Below are 27,953 nucleotides of genomic sequence, written 5' to 3'. Positions count from 1 at the left end.
TCCATAATGAAATTTACCTACATTGGCAATGTTATTTCCTTACAGCATAGATTTTTCTTCATGTGTTTATGAGCACAGGATTGAACACAGATGGTCTTCGTTCAGTGACTATTTGAACTTAAAACACTGGTGTAGTACTTATGACTAGTTGTTGAAATTCAGCCATTGCAATCACAAGATTATAACCCAGACGCTTGGCAACTGGCACGCATTTCTAACTGTTGCAGTGTCCTATGGTCACATGATTACAATTTGTGACCTTCCCTGCTGGTTTCCCACAAGTAAAGTCAATGGAGAAGTTGGCAGGAACTCAGAAATCTTAGATCACATAAATCTAATGGATTAAAACAATTAAGGGGTATATCAGAATGAATGCATCAAATGAGCAGTAACTGTTTTAGACAAATATTTAATTAAAGTATTTATTATACATGTAAATAATAAAATGAACTTTATCTAAATAGTATACCTAGGAAGATAATTTGTAGTGAAAAAGTGGCTGCAAGAATACCTAATTATTTTTCAATGTTCCATCCCATCTCAGGCATATATTTGCATGTGAAAGATGGTTTTGCAACTCCAGATTTAATTTGCTACAAATTCCACTTCCAAAGCAAAATTTAGAAGAGAACAATTTTATCAGCTACATTTTATTTATATACACTATTCTGTCCTCTACTTTTGAAAGGCATGAACTAAAATTTAAATCTGCAGTAATGTATGTTGTAATGCAATACAGTAAATAAAAATAGAACTTTGTCAAGATTAAAAGAAAAATATACTGGTTTTTAAATGAACAATTAAGTACTTATCAAGCAGTCTTTGTAATCAGCAGCACATAACTTGAGACAAATAATTGCTCTTTCTGGTACTCATGAGAGTGTATTTTGTGTTCATTACAAAAATCAGAACCCTTGTTTGAAATGGGAACAGTTTTTTTCCAGCAAATATTTCAATATGTCTTTTCATGCTAATGATATCTTGTTCTCTTGTTCTCCTCCCTAAACTTCCTGCTCTTGATTCTCATCTGTGCCATTCACATTCTTGTTCAGCTTGATGGGATTCTTAAAATATATAATTGAATTATTGTTTAAATTGGTGTATGCTTGCATTCTGAGCAAGGAATCTGTTGGTTCTATGCCAATTATGTCTTCTTGGGGATTGTTTTATTGCCTATAAACTTTAAACCAATGTCTGTGATCTGCAGCTGTTTCAGAAGCATATTGAAAGCCAAGGTGATGGCAGCAATAGCAGCAATAACTTGGATTCCTCCTTCAACAACATTAAAGAGCTTGCCCGGCGCTTTTCTTTGACATTTGGCTGGGACCAGGTGAAAAGTCGAGAATCAGTAGCTATGATACACAAGTATGTGCCAATTACATGTTGTCCCTTAGTCTTCTGTTTGAAGGATGTCCATGTTGTAAATATCCTTTCTGTTTCCATTTCTCCCTTACTCTTGTTGAAAGGGAAGGTATTGAATTCGCCTTCCAAGGGGCAGTTGGAATTGAAGAGAAGTGCCTACCTCCTAATTTAAATTTTCTCATCATCCTCAGTGAATTCTCCAATAAGCTTCTAAAGCCTGATAAAAGACTTGTGTAAGTGTTATTTTTGATTTTACTTCCTCTGGGAAAACAAGTTGAGAATTATAGGAGCCAATATATAAAGAAGTTAGTGGGGACTGACTGAACATAATCGTAGGAAGTTGCACAGAAAAAGCATAAAATATGACAATATTTGACAGTTTTGCCCCTGAAATGCTGGTGCACTTTATATTTTATATTTAAAATTTTGTGAAAGATCAAACATTTAAAAATACCTACATTATTTAATTTTAGAAATCTAGGCTTTGTCAAGAATGATGCATTTGCTGTTGTGCTATGTGTTTTGTTTAATGGTCTAGCCAGTTTGGTAACTAGGCTAGAAAGCAGAAAACTGTGAGTTTAAGTCCTGCCTTAGCCATGAAAGCATCTGGGTGACTTTGGGCCAGTCACTCGCCATCAGCCCAATCCATACATAAGGTTGTTATGGTGGGGAAAATAGATGTTTGATATGTTTGTTTGATATATTTGTTGCCTTGAGTTATTTCTAAAAAAATAATAAAGGCAAGATATAAATAATTAATAAGAGGTATAGCTGTGTTTTACCTTTTATTTGATTTTAGTTTTTTTAAAAAAGTGTTCAGGTTACATACATTTGTGTTTACACTGAACAGATGAGTTTTCCATTATTTTAGGCTGACCTTTTGGTAACTCTGACAATGATAGATCAATGGAGATGAACATGTTTCAATGATTGTATATGTATATGTATTTAGGCATGCAGAGGAGGAGATGTTGATGAGCAAGTCATGAAAAAAGATTCTGTATTTAATGTCTAGGTTAGAATACATAATTAAGCAATTGAATATAATTTGGAACCAGCCTCAGTAGAGTAATTTTTCTTATTAATTTATATACAAGTTTGTTTAAAAAGTGCATAATGTTTACAGGGAAAAAAGATCACACACATTAAAACCAGTGCTATTAAAATCCAGACAGTTAAATATCTATGAAGATTCTCAAACATCCAGGTCATGGTTGTCCTAAAGGTGCTTTTTCAAAAGGCAACTAGACTTTCTTGGGTTCTTTCCTTGAAAACGTTTCATCTCTCATCCAAGAAGTTCCTTTAGTGCTGACTAAATGGTGGGGAAGTTCCTGGGAAGAGAAGCGAGGTTGGAGATTTCAAAGATCCTGGAGCACCGGGGAATTACCAATGGTCTTGTTGGAAGAAATGTCCATCTGGGTTCAGTTCCAAGTAGGAAGAAAGACACTGGAAACATGGAGACTGCTTAGAAAGATGGTTTAATGGTGGACAGGACCACATGGTTTCAGGTCCTGGGCAAAAAAGAGCACGAGGGAGAGAGGGAAAGTTTTATACCTTCTGTTAGGCTTTGAACTTGCTTCCTGTTCCTGTGGCAAGAAATGTATCCTGATTGGTTGTCAGACTCCCATGGGGCCATGCAGGGGTAATTTTGTAGGTTGTCTTGAGTCCCAGGCTTGGTTGAATCTTGCTAGGTGATGTAATCATCTCAGGTGTCATGTGGTGAGATAGTGGTAGAGGTCTAATCTTATTCTGTCCTGAGGATGAAGGTCTTTTGTGTTGTAGATAAGCTGGCCCAGCCTTTCTGGAGCTGTTAGCTGTTAGCTGGGGGCTGCTTTCCAAGAGCATGTCTCTCCTTTTCTCATCCAGGGCGGTATTATATTCTGCCTCTTTAATATTTCCTAGAATATTTCATTCTTCTAGGAGAGGGTTGGTGCTAACTTCCTACAATCTGTTGTCACATTTTGGATGAGCAGCAAGATTGGAGGTTGTCACATTTTAAGTCTAATTTAAATGTAATATCATGAGTATTTGCATCTTTTCTTAAAGATTGTTAATTAAAATAGGGAAAAAGTAACTTAATGTTTTTCCCCCCAATCTTCACATTCAGATATAGTTATTTGCTAAGATATATACCTGAAACAGCACTTTGTAAAGAAGATACTTGGCACTCAGTGGCTTGGTACAGAACTTCTTTGTTGGCTAGTGATGATGATGAGAATTCTGCTATCAACAGCTCACAAGAGTGGCCATCTGTTACCATTACTAGGACATCGTCTTTTAAAAGGAAATTATCTGAAGGTATGACATTTTCAAAATATGTATAAAAAGCTTACCTTTGGATCATAGGATTGATGACATGTCAACATTTCTGAATAGGATGATTTTAGGCCTCAGTAATACCTGTATCTTTCTACTTCAATGTTCAGTGAGCTACATGGCTGAAGTATGCTAAAGTATGAATGATGAAATTATCTGTTTCAGGATCTTGGTCTAAAATGAGTCACACAGACAGAGCAAATAGGACTTCTGAGACTCATCATCTATCTTGCTTGCCTTCCCTGGGACTGAGAAACAGGAAGAGGCTAAAATCTCATGATAGTTATCACCAAGAATATTCCCTCCCATTGGATTCTGCAACCCCAAAGAGAAAACATAGGTAAGAAAAATTGTTGGATTAACTCTGATAAACAGGATATGTCATCAAATCTAGTTCATTAGCTATAGTAGAAGTTGCAGTTTTCTTTCTTCAAAATATATCCTAGTTTCTGTGGTGGTTTGAGATCAGTCTGACTGCAATTTAAACATTATTTGATATTGGGGGTTAATTTAAATAATATCCACAGGTCACAGTCCAAAACATTATTTAATATTTTGTATAATTCCATCATGGTTTTTAAATTTATGACAATTACTACAATGCTTCCTGCCTTTTCTGCTGAATAGAAAGCCATTTTTGAAAGTTACAAAGCAGGTGTGATATAGGAAATTCTTCCATTCAAAAAAGTTTTATTTAGAAACATCTAAATTACATTAGGTTTCTTTAATTATTTTAAAAGGAGTGGAACATATGGACAGAAAAGATAGGACATTTAAATGGAGTCTTTGTTGAAGAACATACAGTGTTGTCATATTCTAAATCAGATTATTGATCCATTTACTTCAGCGTTGTCTAGGATGTCAACAGCTTTCGAGTTTCAGAGAGATGATTTTTTCTTGAAAAAGAAACTGATAACGCTAGGGGTAAAATTTGTGTCTTACATTAAACTATTATATTGATTGATTCCTAAATTATGATTAAATATTGATTTGTCAGAATTATTATTGTAAAAATTAACAAAACCAAGCAAATGATTTCACTTGGAAGACAAGAAACAATTTCCCCCTCTCCCTCATTTTAGCATCCAGCCTCCAGTCAAGGAAGAAGATGTGGGGGAGGCTCCCCTTGAAGAAGCCGATATTGATGTTGTTGGCGCTGAGCAGGTTAAGAATAATTCTAACATAGTTTTAAAATATGTTTTTTCTTTCACTAATACATCAATTAATCCTCTGAAATAATTTGCTTTAGTAATACTTTTGTTTTACGTAAGTTCATTTCCATGATCCCTGTAATAGAATCTTGCCAGATATTAGCATATGTGTAAAGTGTATAAAGGATATGAGATGGCTTTGAATTATCTGGATTTAACAGCTTCCTATTATCTTAATCCCACCAGCTCTGACATTGGAACAACAGAAGGGGGATGAAAAAAAAATGGTCATAGTTGATATATCCTATGATCTATCATTCTTCTGCCCTAGCTGAGCATGGCTTGGGTTTGGTGTTTTTCCTGTGGCAGAGCATACTTGTTTTTATATTTACAGACTAATATATTCCTTTGGAAATTTTCATAAAAAAAGAGTATATCTCTGGAGCTGTATGTTTTCTCAACAAGGGAATTTTTTTAGTGAGAGTAAAATGGACTGATCTAGGGGATTTAGTCAAAAGAAAATATAGAATAGATATGCCATTTGGACTTCATGTAATCTAGTGAGCGCAGATTAAATAATAAAATTGCTTTATAAAATAGGAGAGGTAACATTCCAGAACAGTATCTTATCTGCAAGGGATGATAGTAACTGTAAGAGGCTATGAAGGAACATAATTTAATAAATTTGTCTTTTAAAATATTATCTTTGTCTCTAATTGTCTTATTTTTATATTGTTTAGGATACATAAAAGAGGAAGATTGCTGAAAATGCCTCTACTTTTTATGTAAACAAATAATTAAAAAAAGCCAACCAGAAAGGTAAAATTGGTTTTGAACTATTTTTGCAAGAATTATTCAGATGCCCGATTGGTAGAACTCAACATGGACCGGTAAATTTATATAAAATGGAAACTTCTTCAGCCAGTATTTTCTATACTTTCTGATGTTACCAGCTCACACACAATTTTTGTAAGCATACTTGATTTTCTACCCAGAATGTAGTTCTAGACTCTGTAGACTATTAAGAAGCTACAGCTCAGTATTCTATGGCAAAATGGAAAAGAAGAAACTTTAAATAAGGTAGACAATCTGTTTTCAAGAGGAAAAGCCAGAAGATTGAAAGAAAGAGCAAAATTATAAAAATTAATGTAAATCAGAAAAAATACACAAACTTTGCTTCTTGTGTGCTGCCTTGGGTATCACAACAAAATGTTCACTTTGCTAAAATGTTTATCACATTTTTTTTTAAAAAAAGGCATTTCATTTCACATTTTTATATTCAGCTGTTTGTAAAATAAACTGAGTGATCTGTTCTGTCTGTATTTTTTTAAAGCAAGTCATTTTTTTCCTTACAATAGGAAAAATGAAAAAGATACTGCATCATGGCACTAGGAAGGGCATAGGCATGGATATCGCAGTAACCTTTCCCAAATGGGTAAATTGCAATATAGGATGCAACTATCATTTACCTGGGTAGCATTAGTGGTAAAACAATCTATGTCTCTTCTATGCGTATTTGTTGCTTAATTTATATTCCAGACTATAGCAGTCTTTAAAATATTCACTATTTTATTACAACACATTGTTCATAAGCCATGTGAAGCTATTGAGCCTACTGAGAAAAGCATCCTAAAAAGCTATCTTACACCAAGGCAGAGAGCTTGCCCATCCAAAACCCTATGCTCTACTTATTTCTTGTTCTAAAAGCTTTGGCATATGTGAATTTCAACCCATAGTATCGCTATTGCTGAAAATTCTGGGAGTTGAATTTCACACATCTTGGAAGTTACTGAGATTGAAAATCACTGGTCTCTGTTGTTGGCAACAGCTTCTCAGTATTTCAGATTACGGTAGATCAGGGGTGAAATCTCAGTATTTCAGATTACGGTAGATCAAGGGTGAAATGCTCCCGGTTTGCACCGGCTCGCCCAATTAGGTAGCAATGGCAGCTGCTGGTTCGGAGGACCGGTAGCAAAAATCCGTTTTTTTTTTTTTTACTTTTAAAAGTTTTTCTTCAGCCGAAACATGCCTTTAAAAGTAAAAAAAGCAACCCTCTGATGATTGCGGGGCTGAGCAGAGATCATCAGAACACTTTAAAAGTTTTTTTTAAAAAAATGTCTTCAGCCGAAGGGGAAAAAAAGAAAGAAAAAAACCAGAGGTTTTAAAAGCCGCCTCTGAGGATCCCAGAGGAGTTTCCTGATCCTCACAGGCTTTTAAACTCACTTTTTAACAGCCCCCACTTACAAGAGCCCACCCATGCCCAGCCAATTCCCCCTCCTCACTTACCTATAATTACTGCTCTTTCGGGCTGGCAACGCCATGCTTTCTTCAGCTACTGAAGAAAAAAAACTTGCTTTTACTTCCTGCTTTGCTGGCTGAGGAACTCTGGGATTTGAAGTCCACAATAAAATAAAATAAAATAAAATAATAAAATATTTGTGCAGCTTTCTGAGATTTGGTGTGTTTCTGTAGTGTTTCACTCTAACTACACAAACACACAAACTCTCAGCTGTATCTGGCATTTTGTGTGTGTGTGTGTAAAATGTGAAAGTTGGTTTTTGAGCTTTTTGTGGCTGTGTGAAGTGTGAAATGCAGCTGCTTTTACATTGTGTGTGTGTCAGTTGCGTTGTGTTGTGTGTGTGTAAAGTGTGAAAGTTGGTTTTTTATACTTTATTATTTTTATTATTTATTGTTATTGGCCACGCCCACTCAGTCATCTGACCACCAAGCCATGCCCACCAATTAAGCCACACCCACAGAACCGGTAGGGAACATTTTTAGATTTCACTCCTGCGGTAGATCCTTTATCAGTTGTGTCCGAACTGGCCAATAAGCAAAACAGATGTTCTACCACTTAGCTCCAACTTTCTTTTTGTCCCTGAAACATAAATGTTCTGTCAAGAAGTAATGTGAGAGGAAATGAGTTTGGAATTTACCTTGTTTGTTCAAGCTTTTTTTCATTATCTAACATTGTGATGTTTCATTATTTAAAATTTATACTGTACCAACACCCTTGGGACCTACATTCCTGGAGCTACAGTTTGTCTGTTTGCACATTTAACAGGAGCAACAAAAAAGAGCCAGTAGCATCAAAATATATCTATCACTTGTTTGACAGTAGATTTGCTGCATGGGCTGCTCCATTAAGATAAATACTGTAGATCCATACCTGAAAAATTGCAAATCTTAATATTTTCCTTTTTAGTTGATAAGCTTGTTATGTTTTTTCACTTGTAGCTAAAACACTAAAAAGATGAACATCAGAGGAATCGGTTCAAATCCTAAAACAATGTTTGATATTGATCGTAGTCCACATGAAGAAAAAGAAATTGGTAATTATAGACAGAGATACTGCTGCCAAAAAACACATCATGGTACTTTAAGAGTCATTTTGCAGGGGAAGGCAGGCTATAAATCTATTGTAAGAAAATCTTTCCTGGTTTTCCTTCAGCCTTGTAATGCCATCTTGCAGTATCCTTAAGTTCTATATAGTTGTATCCAGTAATTTGGAATCATCACAAGAAAACTTAACAATTCTACATAGTTGTATCCAGTAATTTGGAATCATCACAAGAAAACTTAACAATTCAAAAGGAATACTATCACACCAAAAACTGTTCTTGAAAGAAAAACCTCATGCAAAGAAAAAAAAATCTTCCAGCCATCCTAATGTTGTGTATAGAGACTATCAGTCTTCATTAAATTGTACTACTTTACCATTAACTTCAACTATAAAAAGGTGGTTTGTAGTTTCACAGCTGAAGTATCTGTACCACATGGTTTTATCAGAATCATACTTGAATTTGTGAAAATGGATATTTTAGCTTTGTTTGAGGAATATGGGATTATTGGGAGCTATAATCCCTAATTCTGGAAGGCAAACTGAAGTCAAGATAATATGAAAATGATTCTAGTATTCAAATTGGAAGTCACTTTCAATAACGTCTGTGATCTGGTACACAAAAAAATAAAAATTGCTGAATTACATATATGAAAAAAACTTTATTTGAAAATACGAACATGATATTTTAAATATTTAACAGATCTGCACAGCAAACAAGATAGCTTTTTGTTTATTGGGAAAACCTAACAGCAAGAACTTGCTTTACCATATTTAATTTCTTGTGTGAACATAAAGATATGTTAAGGCACTACAAACGTTACGCTTTTTTAAAAACCAGTATAGCAATATCTATCTTGCCCTATCAGCAGTCTCTCACCTCACATAGGCAAATAAAGCATCAGGCTGTTCAGCTATTTTGACACTGTTGGTAACAATATTCATGGAATGTGTCATTAGCCAATCACTGAAGAAACCCACTAAATGCCCATACGAGGTTAGTGCACATCACAGATCAAGTAAAACTTACAATTGATTCCCTTGACATGGAATATAATATCCACAACTGTTTAAGTGAGCAATAAAGGCCAGTTTTTAAATTGGAGTCGGTCAAACAAAATGAATGCTAAAGGTAGAAAATTATAGCCTGTTTTCAGGCAGAATATAATTTGCTACATGTACCAGTGTGTATCTAGCTTATCCAGTGATGCTTTACTTGAGTTCTGAACTGCGATTTCCATTCACAATCATGACACTTTTTTTTCCTTTGAATCTTGACAAAATTAATTTTAGCTTGGAGACTGCAAGAGCAAGGACTTCCATTATTATAGTAATCAAGAAAAAGTTTAGTATTTTGTATAAAAACAAGATACACTGTAATTCCTTAAAGAAAGAATATCTATAAATAATTTATTTTTTCCTAGGCAACAATCCATTGAATAAATACATAAAAAGTGTCATTCCATACAAATGTAACCATTTAGATATTTTGAAAGTATTAATTTTGCAGCACAAAAACCTCAATTTTATTCTTTTTTTTTTTGGGGGGTGGGGTGGGGACAGAATTCTACACAGATTTAGCAGACCTGCTGCAGACACAGTCTTTATTCTTCTACAAATATAGTTTATTCAAAATCATCTTCATAGTCATAATCATCCAAGTCAACATCTGCCAAATGGGAAGGCATATCAAAAAAAGGTCTTTTCTCCATTTGATATTTTAGTATGTTGGTCTTTTGATGGTCACCAGGAATCAGCTCAGCTTCGTAACTAAAAAGAAAAAGAAATTGGAACAAATTCAGACTACAAACAGTTCTCGACAGGCACAATTGGAATCCAAATTTCCATCACAATTGTGATTGTAAGTAGAATGGAACCTTATTTTACAATAATTTTATGGCAGTCATTAAATGTATCATTTTAGTTGTTTACCAAATCAGATGGCTCTTCAGCGAATCCAGTATCCCCAATGGGCTGCTCCTTTTTTTGGGGGGGGGGTACAAATTGGCAAAATAATTCCCAAATAGCAATTGTGACCATAGGATGCTGCAACTATGCATAAATGCTAGGTTATTACCAACTGTCCAAACTGGTAACTAGGGGGGAGGATATATATGACAGTCCTAAGTGAGAGTATAGGTCGTAAGTCATTTTTTTCCAAGGCTGTCATAACTTTAAACCACTGTTAAATAAATGGTTGTCAATGACTTCCCGTATACATATTTGTAAAAATAATTTTTGTATTTATTACACCATATTCCATAATCTGAATAATATGAGGAGGAAACAGCCAAATCTTACTGTGCACTATTTATTTATTTATTTATTTATTCGTACTTTTATACCGCCCTATCTCCCTAGGGACTCAGGGCGGTGTACAGCCATATAAAAAACACATAAATATACAAAGTAAAACATTCATCTAAAAAACTTATTATAAAGGCCAAATATTTAAAATAAACATATAAATAATAAAACCCAATTTAAAACCAAATCTAAAATTTAGACATTTAAAAATTTAAAACCCTAGTCCAGTCCTGCGCAACTGAATAGATGTGTCTTAAGCTCATGCGGAAGGTCCAAGGTCAGGAAGTTGACGAAGTCCTGGGGGAAGCTCGTTCCAGAGGGTGGGAGCCCCCACAGAAAAGGCCCTTCCCCTGGGCGTCGCCAGTCGGCACTGCCTGGCCGACGGCACCCTGAGGAGTCCCTCCCTGTGAGAGCGCACGGGTCGGTGGGAGGCATTCGGTGGCAGCAGACGGTCCCGTAAGTAACCCGGACCTATGCCATGGAGCGCTTTGAAGATCATTACCAAAACCTTGAAGCGCACCCGGAAAATCACAGGTAGCCAGTGCAGTCTGCGCAGGAGGGGTGTTACATGGGAGCCACGAGGGGCTCCCTCTATCACCCGCGCAGCTGCATTCTGAACTACCTGGAGTCTCCGGGTGCTCCTCAAGGGGAGCCCCATGTAGAGAGCATTGCAGTAGTCCAGATGAGATGTCACGAGAGCATGAGTGACTGTACACAAGGCATCCCGGTCTAGAAAGGGGCGCAACTGGCGAACCTGGTGAAAGGCTCTCCTGGAGACGGCCATCAAATGGTCTTCAAAAGACAACCGTCCATCCAGGAGAACGCCCAAGTTGCGCACCCTCTCCATCGGGGCCAATGACTCGCCCCCAACAGTCAGCCGAGGCTGTAGCTGACTGTACCGGGATGCCGGCATCCACAGCCACTCCGTCTTGGAGGGATTGACCTTGAGCCTGTTTCTCCCCATCCAGACCCGTACGGCTTCCAGACACCGGGACAACACCTCGATAGCTTCGTTGGGGTGGTCCGGTGTGGAAAAGTACAGCTGAGTGTCGTCAGCGTACAGCTGGTACCTCACACTGAAACCACTGATGATCTCACCCAGCGGCTTCATATAGATGTTGAACAAGAGGGGCGAGAGAATCGACCCCTGAGGCACCCCACAAGTGAGGCGTCTCGGGGCCGACCTCTGCCCCCCCGTCAACACCGTCTGCGACCGATCGGAGAGATAGGAGGAGAACCACCGATAAACGGTGCCTCCCACTCCCAACCCCAATCCCTCCAACCGGTGCAGCAGGATACCATGGTTGATGGTATCAAAAGCCGCTGAGAGGTCTAATAGGACCAAGGCAGAGGAATAACCCCTATCCCTGGCCCTCCAGAGATCATCCACCAACGCGACCAAAGCCGTCTCAGTGCTGTAACCGGGCCGGAAGCCGGACTGGAACGGGTCTAGATAGACAGTTTCCTCCAGGTACCGGGGTAGCTGACATGCCACCACACTCTCTACAACCTTCGCCGCGAAGCAAAGGTTGGAGACCGGACGATAATTACCTAACACAGCTGGGTCCAGGGAAGGCTTCTTGAGGAGAGGCCTCACCACCGCCTCTTTCAAGGCGGCCGGAAAGACTCCCTCCAACAAAGAAGCATTTGTAAGCCCCTGGAACCAGCCTCGTGTCACATCCTGTGCGGCCAGCACCAACCAGGAGGAACACGGGTCCAGTAAACGTGGTGGCATTCAGCCTACCCAGCAACCTGTCCATGTCCTCAGGAGTCACAGGGTCAAACTCATCCCAAACAATCTCAACAAGACGGCTCTCAGACATTCCACCCGGATCTACCCAATTTTGGTCCAGACCGTCCCGAAGCTGAACGATTTTGTCGTATAGATAACCACTAAACTCCTCAGCACGTCCCTGCAGCGGGTCATCCCGCTCTCCCTGTTGAAGGAGAGAGCGAGTTACCCGAAACAGGGCGGCCGGGCAGTTATCTGCCGACGCAATGAGGGAGGAGACGTAGCAATGTCTCACTTCCCTCATTGCCACTAGGTAAGTCCTAGTATAGGACCTAACTAGTGTCCGATCAGCCTCCGAACGACTGGACCTCCAAGAACTCTCTAGGCGTCTTCTCCGGCGTTTCATCTCCCTCAGCTCCTCTGAATACCAGGGAGCTGGTTGAGACCTATGCCGGGTCAGAGGCCGCAAAGGCACGACACGATCCAAGGCCCCCGCCGCGGCTCGTTCCCAAGCCACGACAAGTTCCTCGGCCGTGCCGTGAGCCAGACCCTTTATTACCTAAAGGAATTTTAAAGACAATATGCATTAGGGTTGGATAGTGCTTTGGATTCAAATGAAGAAATGTATGTTGGAATGTGCAGTGTGCATGTTAAGTATTTTTTGACAGGTGCTTAAACCAAATGATTTTTCCCAGGGTTGAACTCCAGTTGTGGAGGGCAGCTGTGAGAGCCCATCAAAAGACATAGCTGCTTTAAATGATTGCCAACAGGTGTTGCGTGAGTGCCCTTGCATGCTTTGAAGCACCTTTCCCTCTTTAAATAGCAAATATTGCACACCCTAATATGCATGTTTATGCTACAGCGGGGCAAGTAAATATAGATAGGAATGTACTTTACTTTAGAAGTGTATGTCCACTTATTCAGAAGTAGGCCGCACTATTCGGTGGGTTTCTGCCCTCTCTCAGTTAAATCCACGTATGGAAGCACTTGTAATTTCAAGAATTAATCCTAAATGAAATTGAGTGACATCAGGTAACAACATATCCCTATTTCTTATTGTATGTGTCCACTTTGTATGGGTAAAAATTGTCCACTTTGTGCACTTCCTGGAAGCAATTGGTTACCATCTGTTGGACTAAAAGTAATAAATTAAGTTTGCTGACAGAATTGCTTCTGTCGATGAAAGAGGAGAAGGAGATGAAACATTCTTTCTCCTATGTATCTTGAGAATTGTTCCTGGAGCCTGTAACACAGAAAGGGCAGGGGGTTGAGAGCCTTTGCTCTTCTCAGTTCCCACAATACTGGATTTTTCTAACAATCGTCAGGATGGTTTTTCAAATTGTTTAATAATGATTTTTAATGACTCAATCAACAAATCACTAAAATCTCCAATAACACAAGACTTTTACCTTGAAAGGCTTCAAGTTAGTAACTATGTTAAAAATAATCAAGTTAAAATATATGACCTGTCAAAATAGTTATGGCTTTTAAAGAACCTTCAGACACCGATTTTTCTCATAAATTAAGGCTGTGCTCCTTGCTGGAGAAAAAAATTCATAATGATAGATTAGCTACTAAGCAATTTATCTGCATGTATGTATATCCAACTCTCAAGAAGTCAGTGCCATTAAAAAAAGTGATATTAGAGTGTGTTTGCACCATCCTACTGCCTAGAATGTATCCTAGAGAAGTTAAAGGCATTTTCAGTGATTTTTGTTTGTTCAAGAAAGAGAACACAGTATCCTTAAATATGTAAATATTTTTGTTGTAATAAAACCAGTCTCTTTTCCCACAAAAAGGGGTGTGCTTTAGCGCAGCAGCGTGCCTTCCGTCCCTGTCCTACTGTACCCATTTCCTGTATTAATATCCATGTTTATACTTATCCCTCTTATCTTGTACATGTTTGACAAACCAAATAAATAAATAAAATACAGCACCAAAGTTAAGAAACTGTTCCTATGATGGAATAGCAATGATGCTTTAAATAAAAAGGCCAATTTGGCATTCCTTTATAGAAAGGATGCTGCTACTTATGTCTCCATTTCAGCCTTAGCAAAATTAGCTAATTGCTTATGCGATCAGAATCCCAAAAGGAGGACAGCTGGTCCTCATGATTCTCCCCAGACAGATTAATCCCCATGAGACATGGCTCAAAGGGGCTCTTCTGTTAAGAAGAAATAAGTGAATACAGTAATAGCTATTTAAGTGAGGGCACAAGCAAGCTAACTCCAGCAAAATTCATCTCCATTCACTTCTACCTTTAATTAACTCTATATTAGAAATAATCGACAATACTATTTTATACAAGTATAATTAGCATTTTGTTTGGCAGCAAGGCATGTTGGCAGAAAACACCAGAACCAATAAATGATGACCAACAATGACTCAGAAAAATATTGTACTACTGCATTCAAGCTACCACTTCTGTCAGCTTCCAATTAATGTAGCCATTGCAAACTGAACTCTGAGGCAGTCCATTTCCTCAAAGAACAGGTTTATTTAGATACATCATCTTGGCACAAACTGGTGGAAAGCCAGTCCTGAAGGTTCCCGTGCTTTCCCCCTCACAAAATAAAAGTTTCTCATTTTCCCAAAACAACATATCGCATCGTCCAGTTGGGATAAGGGCTGGTTGCTTGGTGACTTCTCTCCTCCTCCTCTGGCCAGCCAGCCATTGGAATGTATCTGATTCATCAGATAGCTATGTTGTTTTGGTTGACAAATCCATCTACCTCTACTCTTCCCCCTTCAGCTCCAAACTGTGTCAGCCTGAATCCATGTGAGAATAACCCACAATAGAAACAAAACCCCCACCAGAAATGGACCGGCCACAGCCAGGTTAGATTCGGGCTTGACAACTGCCTTAGTTCCAAAAGTATTGAATGATTTATTTTTTATTTATTTAATTTAGAGGGATAAGGATGTAAAACCCTTTGGTGATGACAGATAAATGATGTCTAGCACTGATGATATTACCTAGTTTGGCAATGAAACATTTGCAAGAAAACAATCGAACTCAGAGAACACCAAGGACCCCACAGTTCAACCTGAGCTACAAATATTTTAACAATAATAATGTAAATACTACTTACCAATCATTCCACTGGTCGCTGGCTGCTTCTTCAGCAACTAGGACATCATACTCCTCAGCAGCATATTTTTCCCAATCAGACATGTCTTGATTTTCATTTTCAGTGCCCTAAAATATTATCATAAGGCATTTAATACTAAATTGATAAAGCATTGAGATTGACTTTATAGACAAAATCCTTTTAGGCACCAATTGTCCTTACCCTCAGCACAGAAAACTGATCCTTCTGCTCATGGTCTAAATATTTCTCAATATTGAAGAAAGTGTCAAAGAAAACGTTTGCCATCCTACATCTCTTTAAATCGTGAAGAGTTATTTTTCCTGGAAACAGAATTTAAAAAAAATATGTTTTAGATTGTGGTGCATATCCCATGTAAAATTTAAATTTTAAATACTTGTTTTTATTAATAATTGAGCAGGTACAATTAGTGACAGATTAGGATTGCCTAAAATTGTAAGTCCCTCAGTTAGGATGACTGTAAGGGGTTTGGCTTAAGAATTTCTTCAGTTGTTAATAAAAACAATTTTACAATATCTTACAAAGACTGGCCATATTCATTCTCAAGATAAAAGTGAAAGTTCTAACATTAGCAAGTTTTTGGCTGATTTTGATTCATGTACAACTCAATTTTCAGACTGAATGAAAGTTAAAACAGAAAGTTAGACAAACAGATGGCTTTTATACCTGCCAAATGCAATAAACAAAACTTGGCTTTATAAGAACATTTAAAGCCAAACACTGAATAGCTGTATTAACCTGGTTAACAAAGATACTAAAAATAGACATGGAAAAGATCCATCACCTTCATTCTCTGGCTTCACAAGATCAAGCATCTGGCAAAGGCAGTCTTCAAATGGCAGAGGTTCAATGGCCATATTATCCAGTTTCTGACATTGTTCTTCATAAAAGTATTGTAGTTCATACATGGACAATACGCCATCACCATCAAGATCCATACACCGAAACCAATATTCAATGCTGAAATGAATCATTAAACAATTTAGCAATCTATTTTATGTTCTTTTCTATGTTGTGTTCTGAGAAGCAACACAAATCCCATTTGTGAATGATTAAGAATTCATGACATCTATCTAGGCTTTTAGACCAGCAACACCAAAATATAATCCTTAGAAACTTCTTATATGGGTTCATTTTTCCTGGACTCCCTTTCGTTCCACATGATTTGGTTCTTTTGGGCACTATGCTCTTCCTCTGTGCTTAAATATGAAATTTTTCTCAGAATATACAGGAAGCACTTCTCCTACCTCACCCACTTAGATGCCTGCAAAATGAAATAAAACTCAAAAGAATGCTTGATTCCACAGATCTTATATGCTCCCTCTTGTCTTTTTCTCCAATGGCTGGGTGATTAGTATTTTTGTGCATGTGTATGTCTTCAACTCAAGGCTGGTTCCTAAGTAGCCTTCCAGTTTTCTTGGCATGGTTTATTGGAAGTGGTTTGCTACTGCCTACTTCCTAGGACCTAGAAAGAGCGACTGGCTCAAAGTCACCCAGCTGGCAGATCTCGAACTCATGGTCTCCCAGTTTCTAGCCTGATGATACAATGGCAATTTGGACAGGACTGTCATCACTAAGTAATGCAGTCATAAAGTGGGATATCACATTGCTTAGCAATGCCAATCCTGGCAGTTCTGATTGCTCTTGTAACTCCAAAATGTGTATGTCATTAAGCGAAAATTAAGTGGGAGTCCCTGGTAAGAAATGGGTGCTATGGGGGAGGCCCTGGAAGGCCCAATGCAGGCCAGGTATAGGGAGGCCAGGGAGGGATGGTATGGTGCTGAGAGCAGAGAATGGAAGGACTTACTGGAATGACTTTTGACCTTCCCTGCTGGCTTCACCATTGATTTTGCTTGTAGGAGACCAACAGAGATTGTCGCAAATGGGTGGGATTCAGCCGGTTGGACCAGTTCGGGCGAACTGGTAGTTTATTTATTTATTTATTATTTATTTATTTGATTTCTATACCGCCCTTCTCCCGAAGGACTCAGGGCAGTGTACAGGCAAGAATAAAACAAACGGTACAATATACAAATTTAAAATGCAGTTAAAAAACTTATTTTAAAAATTGGCCTGAGAAGTAAAATATATAATAAGCTAAAAAACCCCATTTAAAATTAATTACTAAGAATTTAAAAATTTGTTAAAATCAATTTAAACCAGCCCCGCGCGAATAAAAAGATGTGTCTTCAGTTCGCGACGGAATGTCCGAAGGTCAGGTATTTGGCGTAAACCCGTAAGCCCCCACAGAGAAGGACCTTCCCCTGGGGGCCGCCAGCCGACATTGCGACCACCCCCCCCACCCTGCCCAGGCGTTATGCCGTCCTATTTAGCTGCGTCTTTTCAGCCGTGTACATGCATGCAAGTGCATGAGCTAAGTGCATGTGTAGAAGGCTGCGTGTGTGGGCAAAAGATGCATGCACAAAGTGAGCGTGCGCTCTCACATTTTCGGTGCTGGGGCGAGCCGGTTGTTAAATTATGTGAAGCCCACCTCTCGTCGCAAATGATGATCATTTGATTGTGGGGTGTTGCAATCCATTATAAATACAAGCCAGATACCAAATCGTGATCATACAACTGTGGGGGTAATGTGTGGCTGGAACTTCATGGACAAGTTATAAGTACCACTTGTTCCGCACCATTGCAACTTTGAATGATGAGTGAACAAGTAGTCAGTAGGAGAAGACTACCTGTACCAAACTGGCTTTCTATAAACTGTATTTCAATTACTATAAATATATTGTCACATAATATCTTGGTGACTTAACTTTGACAGCATCATAACATCATAATCTTATGAACAGCATTTTTTTCTTACCTAGTAGCAGTCCTTTTGTCTTCTTCTGATATCAAAAACCACACAAAATCTGCATAACTGATTTTTCCCTCTCTCTGTGCTTTCTTGCCTCTTTGGAATGAAGATTAAAAAAAAAGGTGGGGAAGACAATACGTAATTATATATACAGCATCTTAATTTTAGAGTTTCACATATTTGACTAGAAGCTGCCTTGACTTTGACTGTTCTGTGGATAGAAAGTCAGTATAAAATGGGCATAAATACATAATATTGTTATGTAAGGTTGTGTGTAAACATATGTTTAAGATTTTTTAAAAACACAATTGTATTCAATTGGTTTTACATGTTCTTCTGATTTTCTACTAGGAAAATATTTTTATTAAAATGTTTTAATTCTTATCACTGCAAAGTTTGGAGAAAATGACATGAGAAGCTGTCTCCTTCTGTCAAGAATGCCACTACCTTACTGAGCTGAAAAGCCAAAGCTTGGATTGAGATTTCAATGCTAATGATATCAGATTGCAAGCAGGAGCTTGCATTGCTCAATTACAGCATATACACAACTCTGCATAATTGGTGGTGAGGGGCAATTTAATCAGAGCATGTAGTAAACAACATTTCACTTCCATATATTTTACACATAAACAATGCTAAAAAATTTTATACTAGTATAACCAGTGGTTTTTGTGGTGGACTTTATAAAAATTTGTTAGCTAATTTGAGAGCCAGATTTATTCATTTATATTTATTTGCCCTGTTTACACTAAAAGGACTTTTTACTATAGTACACTTTGCCACATAATGTATATGAGAGGAAATATATATTGTATGATTTTTTAAAAAATACCTTGTTACAGCTCCAGAGAAAATCCTCTCTATCATCCGATTAGATATAGCTGTGAAAAAAGGGAAAATAGTAACATTCAATTTGCTTATGTCTGAAGTTATTCATTTATACTTTTTAAATTGTGTTAAACCCCCTCCCCACATTTTTAAACAGCATCAGCAATTAGAAAAAAAATATTATATTTCTCTTATTTAATAAGGATAGCGATAAGGATGTACTTTTCCCCCTGCCCTAGCAAATCTGAATTTTAAAAAATATCTTGCTTTTCTGCTACAGTACATGAAACTAACTTCCTGCTTCTATTGAATTTGTAATCAGGAAGAAATATTGCCTTACTCTTGGTGTTAAGCACAGAAAAGATCATGACAAAGCTTGTTGCAATGCTCATCCGTTCAAATGAGCCCTTTTTCAGTATCCCTCTCTTCAAATCCTCTAATACCAATGGTATGCTGCCTTTATATATTTGGGAACAAAGACAGCTGTTGCATATATTGTATACATATAACATGTAGGTGTCACATGCAAACATATAGCATGTTGGCTGGTCTTTCCCCATTTGAAGGATTCTTGGCTAGGATTTGAAGGATTTTATGTACAATCCAAATGGCAAATTCTATTAATATTTGCAAGTTGCAAACACTAACATAGGTGGAATTTACAACAGAAGAATGAAAACCCTACTCTGTGAAGAAACTGCCCCTTTCCCCAGTCACTGGTACACTGGCCATTCCTGCTAAAGAACACATTTCAGCATCTAGTGTTAGCTAGTCTGGAGGCTTAATAGTACAGACATCATAATAACAAAAAACAGAAAAAGCCTCTTTGTTTATACTCCTCAATGGTTTTCAGGATGCCCCATCAGTGCAAGTATTTAAACTAACCAAGATTTCAGCATCGGTACTAGTCAAATGGCTACCATACCACCGGCAACCTTTTGATACACTGAAGATGGCATTTAATTTCGTTGTACAAGGTGCAATGACAATAAAGTAAACTAAACTAATAAGCAGAATTTGAAAGGACAGAGCTTAATCTTTGAACTTTCTTAAGAAGAAAGATACAAGCATTCATCCAGTTTTAGTTGCCACGATGTAAAAAAGATGTTGAGACTCTAGAAAGAGTGCAGAGAAGTTCAACAAAGTTCTGACATCTCAGCTCTTTGTCCTTATATAATTTGTAAAAGTTTTAAATAATTTTTAATTTATTTTTTTAAAAAAATTGTTTTATAGTTTTAGAATTGTAAGCTACTCAAGGTCATTTGGTTGAGTTGGGAGGCTACAAAAATTGAATAAATAAATAAAATATGCACATCATCCATGAACATTCATATAATTTAATTTTGAACTAAGTTGATATCATATCATACCATGGTCGTTATGTCGAGCTAAATCCTTTTGGTCGATGTAAAGATCGTGGTCTGTATCTAGCTCCCAAAATTTACAATAAATTACATAAAAATGTTCGTAAGAGAAGTATTCTGTCAGCTGGTTAATATCTACTTCCTCTTCTAACAATGCCACATTCTATTGAGAGAGAGAAACATTGAGAAAATTAAGGCATTAACTCTTTGATTGGGATAGGTTATAACAGGTTGAAGTTTCCAATATCTTAACCTCATTCTGAATTTACTCCAGTCCCAATAATACAGGCAATTTATAATAATTAGTTTACATACATCAATAACTGATACATAATCAATCAAAATAATATAGTCAGTCAACATATGACTGAGGATGGTATAGACAAGTAAAAACAACTAATAACAAGAAGCAAAAGAATCAAATATAGTAATGCACACTGTGGTCAGGGCAATTCAAACAACAAAAACCATAATCAAGATGGACTCATAAAACCTCAAGACAGGTCTTCAAAGTCTTTCAGGAGGTAGGTAGCATCAGAGCCATCATGGGGAACACTGTTCCATGGAGCAAGTGACAAATAGTGACAAATAAGTCTCTTGGATCCCAACAGATGGCATTGCTTAAGGGACAGAACCCAAAGCATGTGAAATCTATCAGATGGACAGAGGAAACTAGAAACAAGGCAGTCCAACAAATAACTAGGTGCTGTCCTATGAAGGGTCTTATAACTGATGACGAGCTATCTTAATTAGCTTGGAAACTTACTGGCAACATGTGCTGTGTTACATTGTCATACAGAGGTTGCCTATAACAACCCGTGATGTACTCTCACCACCTACAGTTTCAGAGTGGTCTTCAAAGACAGCTTTATATAGTGCACACTGCAATAATTCAGAGTCATGAATGACCATGAGGGGCCTTCTGATCTAGTAATGGGACAGTTGGCAATGCAAGATGGATTTGTACAAAGGTCCTCCAAACCACAACAGCACCTGCTTTTAAACACAAGCTGTCAGTCTAGGAGGGCCCGAAATATTGTGCATTGGGTTTGTGTGGACAGTGTGACACTATCCAGAAATAAGGATGGACAATTACTGCTATTTATTATTTTGCTTTTACTGGTTTAAAGCCTATGTTTGCTGCCCAGAATTGCAATTGTTAGATGGGTAACTATATAAATCAATGAAATGAATGAATAAATGCATCCCTAGAACCAGGCAGCTCCCAAATCCACAGCCATTAATTTTGTTAGAATTGATCTGGGTTTTTTTCTGTGCAGATTCAACAGCCTCCCAGAGACAAAACTTCAGCGGCATAATTTGGCTGTCCAAGAGTTGAGATATATACTTATAGGTAACCTCACCCAGTGTCTTCATATAGATTTTTAGACAGAAGTAGGGAGAAATCAGGCCCTAAGGTCCTCTACAAAATGAAATCAAGGGCTATCTCTTACTCCATCAATGGGCCACGGAGGAAGAGAACCATGCAATAATGAAGTCCCTACTTCAAATTCCCTGAGCCACTCCAGAAAGATAATCAATAGCATTAAAGGTCATGGATCAATCAAGGAAGTGTAGGATGGATGCATCACCACCATTTCTGTCCTGTCTTAAGACATCCACAAGTGCAATCAATGCCTTCTTGGTTCTGTGCCATGACTTGGAATTGATTGTAAAACACTCTGCTAATCCTGACTGGAAAGGATCCAACTACTTTTATTTCCTTCAAAACCATGTAAAACTGTAGCATGACCACTTTCTCAACAATATTTCCCAGACAGGAAATACTGTATCTGGTCAGAAATCATATGACATTGTTGGGATCAGTAGTGTCTTCCTGAGGAAAGTGCAGACCACCTCCTCCTTAAATGAAGGGAGAATCACGCCTTTCCTAAAGAATGAATTGATCTCTGCTTGTACCGGGGTGAAATCCAGCAGGTTCTGCAGAACAGGTAGCAGAAATTTTGAGGAGTTCGGAGAGCCAGCAAATACCACCTCTGGCTGGTCTCAGAGTGGGGTGGGAATGTAGATTTTGCAATATCCTTCCCCCAGAAGTGAGGAGGGAATGGAGATTTTGCAGTATCCTTCCCTGGCCATGCCCACCAAGCCACATCACACCACACCCGGAGAACTGGTAGTAAAAAAAATTGAATTTCACCACTAGCTTGTACCCAGTCACACATAACTTCCTAGGATGCCTTAACCAACTAGCATTAAAACATGAGATAAATTTTATACTGATTAAAATCTGTGGAGAAACTTTTAAATTACACATTACTGAATTTGCAAAAGTACGGCAGAAGCTAATATTGGTTTCCATTGAGCCATTAAAATCAAGTAAAGCCATCAGAAATGTAAAATTTCCTAAATTCATTTCTGAATAGAAATAAACTATAAAGCTTTTTTTAATGATCCACCTGAACAGTTAATCAGTAAAATTTATTTACAAAACTGCATGCCATACCTGTAAAAAGCTGCTTTTTCTGAGTTCATTACAAGTGATTCTTCCTGACCATGACCTGTTTACTGTATAAAATATCCTTTGTATTACCTACAAGAAAATATAGGGTGTGACTGTTATATCATTCATATACATCACTACCCAAGTGCTTAAATATTACAGTAATTTTCCAGCTTATTCATACATATTTTTGGGAACATATATTTAGAATTTATCAATTAGGAGGACTAAATCAATTCAGAGTATTAATATTTGTATCTTTTTCCAGGTTATATCCTTTCCATATGGAATCAAATAAAACATAACTACTGAGTCCTCTGTACATTATTCCAAACTATTTACAGAAAATAGCAGCATCTATCAAACTATGGCCATACTTGAAAATGGAAGACTAAACTAGCTGATGGAACAAGGCTTTTAAGGGAACAAGGCTTGTTTAGCCTAATGAAGAGAAAGATTAGGGGTGACATGTCTGTCTGTCTAATGGTAACTGAGGGGCTGTCACAGGGAGGAGATGGATGACTTATTCTCCAAAGCACCTGAGGGCAGGACAAGAAGCAATGGGTGCAAGCTTGTTAAAAAAAAAAGATCCAATCTGGAACTAAGGACAAATTTCCTGATTATAAGAATAATTAATGGAATAGCTTGCCTCCTGGATCAATAGATCAATAGCGATCGCATGTAGATGATCCACATGAAAAATATTTTCTATACAGAAGACACTTACCGTTGTAATGTACCGTGAATGAAATTCTGATGCTTCTTTTAAGAAGACTAGACTAGGATGACTATTGACCACATCCTAAGTATGAAGGATGAAAGAGGCATCAGTTCAGAATTTTATGAACTATTATTTAATAAAAGAATTTAATTCTGCCAAATCATAGCACCATATAGGGGGTACATTTATAACATCATAAGCAAAATATTCAAATTGTTTCAAGATAATGTAACAAGTTTTATTTTTAAATAAAAAAATTAAAATGCATGGAAAATTCAGTTCCTTTAGAAAAAGAATTCAGTATTAAGAGACAAGAAATGAACCAGGAACATATTAGGATTGGAAGATCTAATGGAAAGAGAAGAGGAAGGCAAATCTACAATTTAGCTTAGGAATCAAAAGACACTGAGAAGACTCAGAAAGCAGTTTAGAGCAGGGGTTCCCAATCCCTGGTCTGCCGCCTAGTGCCGGCCCACAGCCCATTTGGAACTGGGCCGTGGAAGTGGTGGGCGAAAGGATGCATATGTGAAGCTGCATTTGTGAAAGCAGAGCATATGCACAAAACTCCCCTCCCAACCTCTTCTGCCAGACTGCTGAGCTGAAAAGGTTGAAGATCGCTGGTTTAGAACAGAATTCTCTTGTTTTCATATTTCTCTAGTAATCTAATGAGTTTCTATCTACCAGGTACCATGTCAAGGGCTCAGTAGACTAAATTTAGCCATTTCTGACTTCTTACATAATAATAAAACATCACTGAGTCAACAAATAGTTCTGGGAAGATGGGAGATTGGATGTGCATTTCTGTGGTAATAATGAAAAAAAAAAGGAATTTACTTGTAAAAATGGAATGAAGTCTTCTTGTACCAGATAATTATATCCAGGACTCTTTAGAAGGTGAACAAACTTGGCAGCAGCATCATGACAGGTCTGTAATATCCTGCAAAGCATAATTTGTCTAATTTATGCAGATATAGAAAATTTATATATCTTATTTTTCAATCTTAAAATGTATTCACAAATATGAATAACATCTGTGTTGGGTCACATGGAACACTAGTCCCTTTGAAATAAATAAGGTATATGGCCCTTCTGAAAGAAAACAATGAAAAGTTTGGAAGAAGAAAGGTGACTGGATAGAGGTCTGTTTTCAAATTGGCCTTACAAAGTTATTGCGGACTAATGGCTTCCCTTTCCCTTTGCAGCTTCTGTTTTCCTATATATTTAACTATGCATAACGTAGGATTCAGCACTGAGATGAAAAAATGTATTCCCACTATGGCAAAAGGTATTGCCTTGTTCATCACCTGAATTATATACAATTATCTGACCATGTTATATTAAATTGTCAGCATTCATTATATATAAAATGGGCAATTTTGATCCTGTACTACTAGGAACACAGGCATGGGTTCTTTGAAAGTAAAAGTCCGTTGAAGAGAGGAAACGGACGGATAAAAATGTTAAAAGCTATTCCTCAACTGTCTTTTTCATTAAAACAATAACTAGATTTTCCTTAAAAAAACATTTCAAGTAATATTTTAAAACAAGTTAAGTAACCTTACAGGAAATGCATACTTACTTTCGCCACATAGCAATAAACTTATGAACTGATACAAATCCTGTGCGCTCTCCTCCAGCACAATAAAATAATGGACCTTTCCAGTAAAGGGGGCAGTCACAGGCCTAGAATTAAGAGGTATCATTAAAAAGCAACAACTGACATTTATTCCTGCACACCTCCAGGGCCTATTAAGTATGGCAAGAGTTTGGTAAAAGAAAGATGATTCTATAAAATGGAATGGTAATTCTAATTTCTCTTTATTTTAATATTTATAGCATGTTTCCCCAGGTAAACCAGCATGTTCAGAAAGTGTTGAATGATTTAAAAATTGTCTCGTCTAGAGAACCAATGAGAAGTGCATCATGTCCTGAACAAACATGCACAAATATGCACACACCATGCACAATATTAATTGTGGCTCTTTATTTATTTATTTATTTATTTATATATATATCACATTTATATACCGCCCTATCTCCGAGGGGACTCAGGGCGGTTCACAGGCAAGTAAAAAACACATATAAATACAGACTAAAATAACAGTTAAAAAACTTATTCTACATGGCCGAATTATTAAAAAGCAATATAAATAATAAAATCCATTTAAAACCAGTATAAATTTAAAATCTAATCCAGTCCTGCGCAGATGAATAAATGTGTTTTAAGCTTGCGACGGAAGGTTCGGAGGTCCGGAAGTTGACGAAGTCCTGGGGGGAGTTCGTTCCAGAGGGTGGGAGCCCCCACAGAGAAGGCCCTTTCTCCCCCCCTCCCCCAAAACCCTACAGATGATACATTATAAGGACTAATGGTTTGGATTCTAACTTGGTCTTATTTGTTTTACAGTGACCTAGTGGTTAAGGCACCAGGCTAGAAACCAGAAGACCCTGAGTTCTAATTCCGCCTTAGGCATGAAAGCTGACTGAGTGACTTTGGGACAGTCACTCTCTCTCAGACCAATTCATCTCACAGAACTGTTATTATTGTTGTGAGGAAAATAGGAAGAGGAAGGTATGTTGGATATGTTTATCACCATGAATTATTTGTAAAAATAATAAAAGCAGGATACAAACGGACAGATCAGTAATTCAGAATCATTTTTCATGTTTCTAAATTTTACATCCCTGCAAGAAGTACAAAAAAAAAATGTCAAAACCTCTGCATTTTTGCATGGTTTGAGACTTAAAAATAATTAACCAGAAAGATTTCAGCATCAGCCCATTGAAGAAAATTAACTCCAAGTATCTACTATATGCAAAGAGAACTGCTTCCTTCCAGAATGTATTTGTTTAATAATACATGAAGAGGAGAGAAGGACTGTGATGTATGAACCCACCCCCAAAAAGAAAATAATTACTCATTTTTTTGAGTAATATTAATATCAAGGAATTGGTTTATTATTTTAGATTATTTTCATTTTGAGTTGAAAACAGTCTATCTTTTTCCTAGATTATATTGGTGCCATGTACATTTTTTCCTGGCAGAAAAACAAAACAAAATAAAATTAAATTGGCTATGCTGTAATGTACTAAATGTTTTAAGTACTGTTAAATGAAACCAAATAGGACTGAATTGGACAACATTTCAATGGAAATAAGGTTCTTAATTGTCCCTTTGCATCTTGTAGGCAAAAAAAGAAAACATCTCACCACTCACCTTTGCAACTTTGCCCATATCTTCTAATGTAGCTCGCTCATTGGGAAACTGGGAGAAAGTTCTGTCTATTTTTGCAATAATAGCATCAATGTTGACTTTTTCTTTTGGACACCCTTGAGGAAAATAAAATGTTGGAATGGTTTGGCTCAGAGATGGTGTTAAAGGTTCCTCTTTCTTTGACTGAACCTGGAGTAAAAGGAAAGTGACAGTTTAAAAAAAGGATTTTCAGCAACCGCACAATATTATTATTTTTTAATCCTCCAAATATACAAAAACAAAAAACAAGTGGAGATTAAATTGGTCTCAATGGGACTTCTCAGTAGAGAGATGGATTGGATTGGGCTGTAATATTCAAACATGATACTTACATTGAGATTTTAATAAAGCTCAAATCTGAGGAAAAAAATGGAAAACGAAGGTGTTTTTTTCCTTGATACAAAAGCTTTATTTTGCCCTGCAGCCACTTGGCCTAGTTTTAGAAACACATTTCTAACAAATATTTGCACTTTTTAAAAAGGTTATCTATTACTGGAAGCAGCATTACCCATCAAGTCACAAGCAAATAATAAATAGCTTAGCTAGAAGTGACTACACTCTAATTTCCACTTTGATATATCTCTATCTTCCCTGAGAGCACATACTTTCCACTCCAAAGCCATACAGGAAGAACAAGACGTGGGAAAAGAGATTTGCTTTCATCATCATCATCATCATCATCATCATCATCATCATCATCATCATCATCATCATCATCATCATCATAATAATAATAATAATTTAATTTACAGACCGCCCTTCTCCCAAAGGACTCAGGGCGGTGAACAGCCAGTTAAAATACAGAAAACAAACCCATACAATATTAAGAACTACCCATAAAAAACTTATTCAATTGGCCAAGCTAAAATACAATTACACCCTATAAAATCACTAAAATTTAAAAACCCCAATAAATCAATTTAAAAGTTTAAAAAATTAAGCCAGTCCAGCAAGACGAAACAAATAGGTTTTAAGTTTGCGGCGAAAGGTCCTAAGGTCGGGCAGTTCTCGGAGTCCAGGGGGAAGCTCGTTCCATAGGGTAGGAGCCCCCACAGAGAAGGCCCTCCCCCTGGGGGCTGCCAGTCGACATTGTTTGGCTGACGGCACCCTAAGGAGTCCCTCTCTGTGAGAACGCACCGGTTGCTGGGAGATTGAAGCCGGCAGAAGACGGTCCCGTAAATATCCCGGTCCTAAGCCAT

General features: G+C 37.4%; 2 protein-coding genes and 1 long non-coding RNA gene across 9 annotated transcripts in view; 2 read left to right on the top strand and 1 right to left on the bottom strand.

The window, feature by feature from the left end:
• LOC131200184 (cohesin subunit SA-2-like) overlaps positions 1 to 6,143 on the top strand; it is a 62,408-nt gene extending 56,265 nt beyond the window's left edge. For all 4 annotated transcript variants that reach the window (XM_058186661.1, XM_058186657.1, XM_058186659.1 and 1 more), the window contains 6 exons: positions 1,208 to 1,365; positions 1,467 to 1,595; positions 3,470 to 3,660; positions 3,844 to 4,018; positions 4,761 to 4,842; positions 5,570 to 6,143. In XM_058186661.1, coding sequence (XP_058042644.1) covers positions 1,208 to 1,365; positions 1,467 to 1,595; positions 3,470 to 3,660; positions 3,844 to 4,018; positions 4,761 to 4,842; positions 5,570 to 5,578 — 744 coding nt within the window. In that variant the 3' untranslated portion in view covers positions 5,579 to 6,143. The remainder of the gene's footprint in view (positions 1 to 1,207; positions 1,366 to 1,466; positions 1,596 to 3,469; positions 3,661 to 3,843; positions 4,019 to 4,760; positions 4,843 to 5,569) is intronic.
• A 3,434-nt stretch (positions 6,144 to 9,577) lies between these two features.
• The window catches only part of PPP2R3B (protein phosphatase 2 regulatory subunit B''beta), a 50,075-nt gene continuing 31,699 nt past the window's right edge, over positions 9,578 to 27,953 (bottom strand). For 3 of the 4 annotated variants that reach the window (XM_058186662.1, XM_058186665.1, XM_058186664.1), the window contains 12 exons: positions 26,719 to 26,904; positions 25,084 to 25,187; positions 24,339 to 24,441; positions 23,511 to 23,585; positions 22,787 to 22,873; positions 20,329 to 20,485; positions 18,963 to 19,011; positions 18,137 to 18,226; positions 16,103 to 16,278; positions 15,502 to 15,620; positions 15,301 to 15,407; positions 9,578 to 9,939 (listed from right to left, as the gene is read on the bottom strand). In XM_058186662.1, the coding sequence (XP_058042645.1) occupies positions 9,795 to 9,939; positions 15,301 to 15,407; positions 15,502 to 15,620; positions 16,103 to 16,278; positions 18,137 to 18,226; positions 18,963 to 19,011; positions 20,329 to 20,485; positions 22,787 to 22,873; positions 23,511 to 23,585; positions 24,339 to 24,441; positions 25,084 to 25,187; positions 26,719 to 26,904 (1,398 nt within the window). In that variant the 3' untranslated portion in view covers positions 9,578 to 9,794. The remainder of the gene's footprint in view (positions 9,940 to 15,300; positions 15,408 to 15,501; positions 15,621 to 16,102; positions 16,279 to 18,136; positions 18,227 to 18,962; positions 19,012 to 20,328; positions 20,486 to 22,786; positions 22,874 to 23,510; positions 23,586 to 24,338; positions 24,442 to 25,083; positions 25,188 to 26,718; positions 26,905 to 27,953) is intronic. The other variant, XM_058186663.1, reaches the window with a different exon arrangement.
• LOC131200187 (uncharacterized) lies at positions 9,899 to 26,805 on the top strand. Its single transcript, XR_009155531.1, has 3 exons — positions 9,899 to 10,030; positions 25,909 to 26,073; positions 26,690 to 26,805. It is a non-coding gene; the product is annotated as an uncharacterized LOC131200187 (long non-coding RNA).

The sequence above is a fragment of the Ahaetulla prasina genome, chromosome 5, assembly GCF_028640845.1.
Source record: "Ahaetulla prasina isolate Xishuangbanna chromosome 5, ASM2864084v1, whole genome shotgun sequence".
In the NCBI taxonomy this organism is placed as follows: Eukaryota; Metazoa; Chordata; class Lepidosauria; order Squamata; family Colubridae; genus Ahaetulla; species Ahaetulla prasina.
The sequence above is the reverse complement of the archived record's forward strand: the minus strand, read 5'-3'. Positions and strand labels throughout refer to the sequence as shown.